Source organism: Channa argus, chromosome 16, assembly GCF_033026475.1.
Source record: "Channa argus isolate prfri chromosome 16, Channa argus male v1.0, whole genome shotgun sequence".
NCBI lineage: Eukaryota > Metazoa > Chordata > Actinopteri > Anabantiformes > Channidae > Channa > Channa argus.
Window position 1 is genome coordinate 14,136,722 of NC_090212.1, and position 11,537 is coordinate 14,148,258.

At 39.0% G+C, this 11,537-nt stretch overlaps 1 protein-coding gene across 2 annotated transcripts in view; it reads left to right on the forward strand.

Moving 5' to 3' along the window:
• The window catches only part of aqr (aquarius intron-binding spliceosomal factor), a 43,571-nt gene that overhangs the window by 10,761 nt on the left and 21,273 nt on the right, over positions 1-11,537 (forward strand). For both annotated transcript variants that reach the window (XM_067479852.1, XM_067479853.1), the window contains exons 16-25: positions 1,474-1,594; positions 2,307-2,448; positions 3,067-3,245; positions 4,125-4,292; positions 6,272-6,441; positions 7,531-7,772; positions 7,980-8,132; positions 8,705-8,774; positions 9,782-9,892; positions 10,379-10,488. In XM_067479852.1, the coding sequence (XP_067335953.1) occupies positions 1,474-1,594; positions 2,307-2,448; positions 3,067-3,245; positions 4,125-4,292; positions 6,272-6,441; positions 7,531-7,772; positions 7,980-8,132; positions 8,705-8,774; positions 9,782-9,892; positions 10,379-10,488 (1,466 nt within the window). The remainder of the gene's footprint in view (positions 1-1,473; positions 1,595-2,306; positions 2,449-3,066; positions 3,246-4,124; positions 4,293-6,271; positions 6,442-7,530; positions 7,773-7,979; positions 8,133-8,704; positions 8,775-9,781; positions 9,893-10,378; positions 10,489-11,537) is intronic.

Here is an 11,537-nt window from a genome sequence, read left to right on the forward strand (position 1 = left end):
AGAACTGTTTTGGCTTAGTTTAACTGACAACTCAGAGAAAATCAATTCAGTTCTGCAACAGTAATGTGACAAATAAATTAAACGTACATAAAACAAAATGTAATGGTATAATTTACTAGGTGTCACTATCACTGATCATAGGGAATGAATGAATACTTTATGAGCCATGTGCTTGCCAACTGCGATAATGAAAGATCTACAGTTGGTTTTGGCTGACCACTTCTAATAATTTTAAAGGTATTTTCCAATATAATGACTGTCCATTCAGTGTTATAGCATAATACATTTTGTGTTTCTTTAAGTCATTAATTTGGAATATTTATCTTAAAATACTTATAATATCCTCTCTCTACTAATTTGCCTTCTAATGTAATTACTGTTTTTAGGGGGGAATATATTTGATGTAGGTTAATTAGAAGAATGTTAATGAGATAGGATTATTTTTTGTTGTTGTTATCTGTTAAAAGGTTCAGGTTAGTTTGATTGTGCTCCCTGGTTTCCCTTCCATCACACTCCCACTTTTTTCACTTTTTAAATCCCCGCCAGGAACATGCTGGACCATTGTCCCACAAATCTCCCCAGCACACACTTACACATGGACTGTAGACATCTTCATCAAAGTGGGGGTTTCAAGGCTGTTCTGCAATTATTTATAATTACTCACTCAGACCATCCCCAGGTCCTCTCTGAGAAGCGATGACGAAGAGCTGTTTTTAATTATCTGATTGGATTGTTGCAGGACACAATGTCAGGGGGCTCATTTGTTTGTGCCTTACATTGCCCCCAGCAACCATCTACTCTGACTAGGTGGGTTTAATAGGAAGGGGCCACAAGACTAGAACTTTGCTACCCACTAGCAAAACAATCAACAAATAGCACAGTAATAAATATTGTTAGGCAGGAAGAACCACTCTTGTGTAAAGTCAGTACTGCATTTACACCAATGTATTGTTTGGCTAGTTAAGGCTTCTTTGCTTCCTCTGGTACATATGTTCTAGTATGTATTCGGCAGTTGATATTACTGTTCTTGACACAGTAAATAATTATGTAGTTATGTATCCATGTTTCCAGAAGAATAAAGAACAAATTGAACTGATGAATGATGTATAAAATCAAAGTTAGGCAGGGGCTGGGGTCACAGATGATAAAGTAATAGAATGGAAAAATGTATCCACAACACAATGAAAGCCCTGCCTCTTATCAGCAATTCTTGACCACCTTTCTTTAAGCAAATGATCACATAAAAAAAGAAAGTGGAGAAATGTGTGACATAACTATAATTTTCTAGCACACGTTAGTATTATGGACTGACAAATGAAGAGAGTGAGTTTTTTTTGTGTTTGTGGGTAATGACATGTTATGTCTTACAGTAAGGGAGAAGACACAACCTTGAGACACTGAGCTAAAGAGGTGGACGGGCATTTGTTCATTAACCCAATTTCTCCTTGTCTCTGTCCTCATGCACACACACAGGTGTCCCGTCATGAGCGCAGAATCTCTCAGATTGAACAACTTAACCAGATGCCCCTTTATCCAACTGAGAAGATTATTTGGGATGAGAACATCGTCCCCACAGAGTACTACTCAGGCGAAGGTATGTTTTGCTTGTTTGAGTTGTGATTGCATATTTTTATATGTTACTGTGACTTAATGTGTACTATAGTGCACCTACCAAAGGGCACTCCTCTGGCACTGAACTGGAACCTTGTCTTTAGTTGCGATGGATTCCTTTCTAACAAGAAGTTCCCTCATATGGCTACAAGCTGCAGCTGCCCATTCATTGTCAATAGAAATCCAGGTGTGCTGTTGAGTATCACTAGCTGTGTGCTTAGGATGCAACAGGCTGATGTCCAGCTGCGTAATCAGGACGTCATGCAAATATGTGTGGTGCAGTTGAGCTGCAGTCAGGCAAGACACAATTGGGAGCATTTTGATTCCAGCAAAAACCAACTATCCAACGTGGAGGAATTATAAACTAAAAGCAGAAAAAGCTTTTAATGGGACAGAATGAAACAAGAACGACGTCCAGTCCCAATTATGTAAAATACATGCTCAGCACAACAGAGCTCCAAAACTCCAGACCTTCGTTGGTCTCATGTGTCACTGCCCTAACATGTTAACCTGCAGCATCCTTATATAAATGTAAAAAATATTACAAATGTAAAGTTGTAGCTAGAAAAGTAGTCAATAAACCAGTTTTATTACAGAGAAATATGTCCCTTGAATGACTGTGTTACAAAGAACTGCAGTTACTCACATGTAATTCATTTTGTACAATTTTGTCCTTTCATTTTGTTTCTTCTCAGGCTGCCTGGCTTTGCCCAAGTTGAATCTCCAGTTTCTGACCCTGCATGACTATCTTTTGAGGAACTTCAACCTCTTTCGTCTAGAATCCACATATGAAATCAGACAGGACATAGAAGATGTAGTGTGGCGTATGAAACCATGGTAAGATGTCTTCAATTCTGTATAGCTTCAGGAAATCTTTATGTTTTTACAAAAATTTAAATATTATGATGTTTTTAAAAGCATGATTTAAGCTTTTGGTAATATTTAAAATGATAAAGATCTGAAGAACGTCTTGTAGGCCCCTCTTAATTTAATATTCAAAAATCAAGATTTGTAATATATTCATATTCTTAATATGTGCAGTGAAATGTGTTGGTAGTGCACTTGGGGTGGTAATAACAATAACAAGCAAAAATAATCTACAATCTACATGCCTAGGTTTGTACTATTAACTCATTTAAAGTTCGCTTTGGCTTATCACTTCAGTGAATGACTATTCTTATCCTCTGTCTACTTCTCATATGATGGTGTGTTACATTGGCAATATTTTATTAAACGTTATTTATTAATACATTTGATACACCACATTTGGAAACCCATTGCTTAACATAATAAGTGCTCCCATTATGTCAAGCGGGTGGCGCTTGCTTGTTGTTCTTGCAAAAGTAAATAAGTAAGCAGTGGTGCCATGTGCTGTCCCAAATCCAACTGATTTTTCAATCTTGACAACAGCCCGCAGCACTTGTCTAACTTTTTGTTGTCTGTCCTTCTACACAGGCAATCGGAGTATGGTGGAGTAGTGTTTGGGGGATGGGCCAGGATGGCTCAGACAATCACCTCTTTCACCATAGTAGAGGTTGCCAAGCCCAAAATTGGAGAGAGTTGGCCTGCACGTGTTCGAGCTGATGTGACTATTAGCCTCAATGTACAAGATCATATCAAGCAAGAGTGGGAAGGTAAAGTGCTGGACTATTTTTCTTGTATCTGTTTGGCCCTTTTATAAAATCTGGTTCTGTCTCTTTTTTTCTGCACAGAAAACTGAAAACACACACCCTGTTCCTTTCCATATCGATCTGGTTATTTACTTCTCTTACTGTGCCTCCTAGCAGTTGTTCTAGTATACAAATGATCACTTCCTTAAAGGCTCCTATACCTTGACTCTTCACCCACCTTTGCTCACCTCATGCCTGTGGGAAGACATCTCTCTGTAAAACCTCTACCACTTAGCCACTTGGTTTTATGCACCAATCATTTTCTGACTCTGTATGTTTGATAGGGGAACTATGATAGAGGATAATAATTCACTGGAAATCTAGAAAGCAATGTAAAGCCTTCAGCAGGCTGTCCACTACAGCGCTCCAGAGAAAGAGAAATTCATGCGCCATTGAATACCAATGGTGCGCAGGATTAATTAATGTAAAATTAATAAGATTGCTTAAGTGGCTAAATACTGTAAAAGTAATGAAGTGATGAGTGGCTTTATAACAAAGGGCAAGCCTAACATTCTTCAAATGTATGTCTCCACCTTTATATTCTCTTTTACATTTTGGCTTTTTTCTGTGTAACTCATTGAAAGTATAAAGTATGACTTCCTTCTTTCCACTAGCCCTTTTCCCATCGTATAATTAGAGCTTCATGTTTTAAAGATCAGGTGAGTGCTGACAGGGTGGTTTCTCTCAAGTCTTCGAACTCCCCCACACTACTACTGTCCCCCATCACCTCTCTCTCTGTGTCCTTTTCAATCTTCTTTCTCTACTTTTTCTCTCTCATTCTGTAAATCCCTCTTTCTTTCTTTTTTCCTCTGTGCCCACTCTCTCTATCCTGTTTCCCTGTAGGGCTGCGGAAACACGACGTTTGCTTTCTGATCACGGTGCGCCCCAACCTGCCCTACGGCACACGCTTTGACCGGCGCCAGCCCTTTGTGGAGCAGACTGGCCTAGTGTACGTGAGAGGCTGCGAGGTGCAGGGTATGCTTGATGACAAGGGACGCGTCATTGAGGAAGGTATGCTAATATGTGCTCTTGCACCTGCCTACACACACACACACACACACATTGACATTTGACATCCATCCAACCATCAGACCTCCAGTACAGTCATCTTCCCAGACTACTCCTTGGGAGAAGGTCTGACTGGTATTGTCACAGTAACTGTCAAAATGAGACTTGAACTGTTCACATTAACATTCCATTAACCTGAGATCAACAACAACACCTGGGAGCATTGAGCTCTGCTTTATTCATTGGATTTAGTTCTATCTAAAGAGGTCGGGTTAGTGAGGCAACATTGCCTGTACTTGTCTTGCAGAACACAGTGATGTGACTCAGACTTGATAGGTGTTCCCAGCAACAATGCCGATTACCATTACAGCATGAAATGTATCTGCATGCTAATATATTTCTCTAATATTTTAATGTCATCAAATATAAGACTCAGAGATTCGTTTTTGAGTACAGAAGAAATCCCAAATTCAAAACTTCTTTCCTGGAAAGTAAAATATATTTATACAATAACATGATCACCTCTGTTTATCATGATGTTCTCCTCCCTACAGCCCAAAGTAAGTCTGTCTGTTGGTTCACCTTAGTTAGCCGGATCCCCTGCTATTCTAAGTGTGTTTACCTGTTCCCCTGTCAGAACATGTGTCCATGCACTAAAGCACCCTTTTCCTCATTCTCTCTCATCTGTCTGGATTAAATATGCAGTGGGCAGGGATTCCTAAATAGAAATGCTGTCGGATAAAATTCCTTCTTGGTTTCTGCTTCTTTAAACTTTCAGATCCCCAGTGGGAATAAGTGGTACTCTGGCTAACTGGGTGCTGTGGTGATGTCACATAAATCACTGGGCGCATGGTGAAGGTGTGGAAAGACACAAGCTGAGAAGTGCAGTTTGAGACAATAATTATAAACTCTCAAAATACTAAATAAATTTCAAATACAGCAGTAGGAAGTGCATATTTTCTCATATGTATCTGTATTCTCTATATAAACTTGTCTTAAAAATATTGTCAGATCTTCAGTTTCTTAAAGCTACAATAATGAACACACCCTATCTATTTTAACTGATACACAGAACATTGCATAGTATTAATATAATCCCACCTTTTAATAACTGTCAGTTTAATACAATGGCACATGCTTGTTTTAACTCCTCACTCACCTTGGCTCAGCTGTCCGCATTGTTATCCCATTGTCTTGAGGGTATAGCTCACACCACACTCATTTTAGTAAGAGGGATTTGATGACCCCCACATATTAACAGAGCTATACTTACTTACACACCCATCAGAGGCCAACAGGATTGTGTTTCACTACTGCTCCATGCCCTCTTCCAGAATCCCCTGCTCTATCTGTGAAAGCTGCACTTGCTGCCGTGTACAGACTTCCTATGGGAGTAAGTCTAAAGTCAGCTCCTGTCAGTCAAGCATCTACATGAATTCATGTTCCTAAGGAAGCATAGTTCTGCAATAATGCAATTTACGTTGAGGTGTTCTATTACATTTTAAGACAAGGTTAGGGTGGAAATTATGATTAAAGACATTCTTTTAGCTCACAGAATTACTTTAAGTTTCAGTTGTAATATTGACTCTTGACTTTTAAAAGAATTTTATAATACTGTAACCATGTTTAGAAAAGAAAATACTATAGTTACTACTAAATGTTAGGGGTCCTGGAGTCTCAGCAGTAGTGCATTGGGTTGGGATGCAGAAGGCAGCGGGTTCGAATCCCATCCCACCAGGTGTGGCCCTGCTGAGCCACTAAGGGCCACCTTGGTGGCGCTCCTGAAACTGGATAAAATGTGAGGGTTGTGGCAGGAAGGGCATCCAGCGTAAAAACTTATGCCAACTCAACATGCTGAACATGTTCCCCTGTGGCGAACCCTAAAGGGACAAGTCAGAAGCCATTGATTTGATTATTTAGATGTTACTAAAAGTTATTGTCTCTTTGTTCTAATAAGTGTTCTCCACACCACTCTGGTTTAGGGCCTGAACCAAAGCCTAAGCTACGAGGAGACTCCAGAACATTCCGTGTTTGGTTGGACCCAAACCAGTATCAACAGGACATGACCAACAGTATTCAGAGTGGCACTGAAGACCCATATGAAACTTTTAACATCATCATGAGGCGCAAACCCAAGGAGAATAATTTTAAGGTTTGGACCAAGCTTTATCTTATGACCATAAAGTCTGTTTCTGCCAAGTGCGGTGTCACACTTATTATTCTCTTTAAGTATTGTAGATGTAAGGTTTGGGCCAGGGCAGCTCTGAAACTGCCACTTACCCCTTCCCAGTGTTCTCAAAGACCAATATACTTCTCACAGGCTATTTACTGTATGTAACATGTGCCCCTTGTGGCAGCAAGCCAAAATGTCATGTAGAGCAGGAGCTCTCAATCCTGGTCCTCAAGGCCCTCCTGTGCTTGTTTTTTTAAATTATAAACCTAATGCACATTACCTCAGTCAGGTGTGTTCATTCAAGTTACCAGTTCACTTCGTCTTGCTCCACTGCTTCCTTATCAAAATGATACATTCTAGTTTCTGATTGACTGAACACAACTAATCTAGGTAATCAGCAGAGGGTAGGGCAGGGATAGTTGGGCAACAAGAGGAGAAGGGACCGTGGGGACCATGATTGGAAACCCCCTGCCATACAGAGCATCCCAGACGTTAAAAGATTTTCAAGCCATAGAAGTTGTCCATGTGAGCGTGTTAAACACTCAACTGTTGTTTGTTCTATGTAATATTTATTATACGGTTAACCATAAACAAAACTCTTTATCATATTCTGTTAGTGGAGAGCTTCACATTACAGCGCTGTCAAATCTGAAATGTCTAATTCTGCATTTCATTCTTTCACATCCAGAGCAATGACAGATGTTTTTGAAGTCTTTCTTTTTTCTTTAATGGGATATGTGCAGGAACGAATGTGTATTCAAGAAACATTTTCTCCATCTTTGATGTGTGACACAGATAAAAGTAAACATGTTTTTCAAAACAGTGTTTGATGCAGAGGGTATTAGGCAGTTTGCAGCTCATTAAAATATAATTGACATGTATACAAATTACCTGCTTTCCCATCAGCCCACCAAAATGCTATTTTTATCCTGCTGAACTACATTGTGTGGGTTGGTTCTCTGTTGTCTCATATGGCTCATTCATTTTGATTTTTAACTTTGAGTTCTCATGTTTTCTAATTTCACAATAGATTAGTGTGAAATTTGAGACTCTGTCTTTCTGTTTCAGGCAGTTCTAGAGACCATCAGAAACCTAATGAACACAGAGTGTGTTGTCCCAGACTGGCTTCATGACATCATCCTAGGTTACGGTGACCCAGGCAGTGCCCACTATTCCAAAATGCCCAATCAGATCTCCACGCTGGACTTCAATGACACGTTTCTGTCCCTGGACCACTTACGTTCGTGCTTCCCCGGTTCCACCATAAATGTTACAGAGGAGAACCGGGAACTGCAAGTTCCCCCTTTCAGGTGAATATCAAAGATCCAATAACCAAATGAAAATGAGAACGCTTGTAGTTGGTTTACCTTAAATAAACTATGACAATAGTATGTTATGTACTTACTATATATGTTTGGTACAATATGTTATTATATGTTTGTAATACAATATTCATGAAATTATGTATAATTGCCACAACTCTTTCTTTTCTTTCCTTTCTGCTTTTGCTTTCCTAGAATCAAGTTTCCCGTCTCAAACAAAACAGACAAAGGGAAGAAAAGGAAGGCTGATGAAGAAGTGGAAGAGAAAGAGGAGGAGAACATGACCTTGGTTGTTGAGCCCTATGTCACCGCCAACCGTGGGCCATATCCCTACAACCAACCTAAAAGGTGAGAGGTCGAGGCCAAGCCTAAGGCCTCCCCAACCTTAGGCCTCAAGTATATCACACTTTCTTGTGGTCCGGTTCCAAGTGTATAATATATTTCAACATGTCAAAAGCCCTTAAACTATATTGAAAACACCTTTTCAGTGTAAAACAGCGCAGAGGTCCATGTCAAATGCTTAAAATAGATGGCAGCCTCTTGGCCTGACTATTGTGATAGATTTTTCTGTGCTTGTCTCCATGGTATCTCTTCTGGCTTATTTAACCATGTATGATATAGTGCTAGTTATGTTGTTAAGGTTCCTGCAGTAACAGATGGACATTGTGTAAATTTAAAGGTGATAAAAGAGGGCCTTAACATTCCTATACTAAAAATACCACAAACTATTTTATGTTTCAGAATTTTGATATTTAAATCTTGATAGCAACATACAGTTTAACATATAACATAACATGTTCTCAAAAAACATCAAAACTGAACTTTAAATTAAGCGATGAAAGCATTTGCACACAAACGTGTTTATCCTGTCTGGGCCATTCAGTATCTCAGACTAATTACTTGATGTGAATCTCTTACAGGAACACCGTTCCATTCACGCCTACTCAGATCGAAGCCATTCGAGCTGGGATGCAGCCCGGGCTCACCATGGTAAGACTCATTATTTAGAGAGTCATTCTGTAAATTTTAAGATTGAATTGAAGCTGTGTGATGAAAATTGCAACAACCGTTTCCAACAAATAATAATTGTGGATATCTGGCTAACAGAGTGAGTCACAGAATATAGTGGACTTACAGGCTATGTTTAAAGCAAACCCTATAAAGTTATCACGCAGATTTCTTGAGTGAGTGTAATGGTATTTGGGCAAAGTCCCAGGTCCTGTTAGTTCTAAGACAAAGGTCTGTGTCCATTTATCAGCTACACAATTATTATCTCCACAATAGTGTAACATACACCTTTTGACAAATGCTCTTCAGAGGAGTGATTGGTAGCTGGCCCAGGTGTCTGAGTCATTTATTAAATGGCTATCTGTGGGAAATATAGCAAGAAGGCTACCAGCAAAGTCATATACAACTCTCTACTTCTCTCCTCACCCCCTCTAACCTCCTTCGCATATGTCATAGTCATTGGCAACCATAACAAACACACACACTACCTCCCAGTCTTCCTAATTTGGCTTTCATGTAGGGAAACTGAGGAGATGATTAATTACTTGTTTATGCAAGAATATCTAATTTTGCTTGCCATTTTTAGCAGAAATTAGTCACCTGAGAGACAAACACGGACCAAGATGCATATCAACATGGTAACTCTATACTGATATCTAGATAAGTAAAATGAAAGGCTTGACAGATACCTAAAGTATGCCTCTTATGGCTCTTCTCCTTTTTCAGTAGCTCTTTGTGTTCTCAACAAGCGGTGCGCTCTATGAAACTGTCTAAGCATGCCAGGCAACCCCATGCTGTATTGGGTTAGTCTGAGCATAGCTAATGGGCCACTAGCCTAGTCACGTCTGATGTGCCCGTGACTTAGCTGTCACAACCACTAGATTATTTACGTGGGAATGCCTATGCACTGTGACCTAACTTCAGATTGTGCTTACCTTCTCTTTCTTTTCTGTTTGTTGGAAATGTTCATTTCCTGCTGCGTTTCCAAGGTTGTTGGACCACCTGGCACCGGAAAGACAGATGTTGCCGTTCAGATCATCTCAAACCTCTATCACAACTTTCCTGAGCAGAGGACCCTCATAGTTACACACTCAAACCAGGTTAATAACACACACATGTTTGTACACAAACTAGCTCTGATCTAAAAAGATTTCCACTCCACTCAAAACCATTGAATCTGTCTAGAGAATTTAGTGCTTCTGCTCAGAATTAGCCATTAATCAGGCGAAAGCCTTTTTCAAACCTTACAGGAAAATTTTAATCTAATCTCCCTTGTGTCCTGGTCTCCCCCCCCCCCTCAGAATTTAATCAAAAATTAATCTGCAGTTGTTTAACACTATTTGAACTTTGTCAGAGGGAAACTTGGAAAAAACGATGGAAAAAAGTTCATGCAATATCTTGCCCTTCCTTATTTAAAGAGAGACAATTTCTTCAAAGCAGTATAAATGCCTCAAAAGTGTTACAAATCAGAAGCAGTGTATAAAGATTCTGACTGATTGTATATACTTAGGTACAGTAAATAGATGACAAAATAGGAGATTTTGTTTGTCTGATCTTGTTTACTTGTTACCATCATTCACCACCAGGCTCTAAACCAGCTGTTTGAAAAGATCATGGCTCTAGACATCGATGAGCGCCACCTCCTGCGTCTGGGCCATGGAGAGGAGGAGCTGGAGACTGAGAAAGACTTCAGCAGGTGAGAAGAGCTAAGGACAGGTGGCAAGAGAACATGCACAAAGGTGCACCTAAACAAACAGAAATGCAAAAGTGAAAATTGAGACGATGTGAGTTTACACATGCATATTCGAAAGTGCAGTCAACAGCACACACATCCATACATATATTGTCTCTGAACCAACACAGTGGAAGGGCCACTGGATACTCCTATATCTTTATTATGCATCATAGGCCTCCAAGGCCTTTCCACCTGTATAATAAATCTCTCCCCACAGCCCTACACACACACTCATTAATCCTTTCATCACTATTCTTGATCACAACAACTGATCGGTGTGTACTAGCCACGTTAAGAAGCTGTATGTTTATCACATTCATGAGAATACTTAAAAATAGCTAAAAGTCATAATACAATTCCATTACAAACAATTTAGATATTAAAATTTATTGTGTATGTTTTGGAAACTTACTTTAGTTAATAATTAATCCAAATGACACAAATAAGACTGAATTAAGAAAATGTGCATAACAGCAACAAATTTGAGTTAAAGACTTCCACAATATATATCATCCTAATAAATGTTAAGAATGTATTATTAAAATATTCAAGACCCAAAGAATAATTTTTATATAATTTTTTAAAACTAAGTGGTACCTAAGGTTAACATTTAATTATTTACATAAATATGATGAAATAATTGAATGAATACATAGATAACTGAATGAATGAAATAATGAATAATTACATGAATAAATATATTTAATTACAGTTTTTAGGACCATGTTTATTTTAGTTAGGTCAGAAAATAGTCTCTTAAAACGGCAATGGGTTACGTTACCTGATTGTTATTCCGATTTAATTAAACTAACTAATTTGTGGAAGAACAAGATGGGCACAACAAGATGGGCACATATACACATTCCTACTTTTAAATGCAGCACTGGTGGCACAAAACAGAACAAGGTAGCCTCAGCTAAAAATCCCATGTCCTGTTAAAGAAGTTCTTGTAGTTCCTAGATTTCTCACTAATTTCTTTTTGCAACCTCTACTGTGTGTGTACATTACTG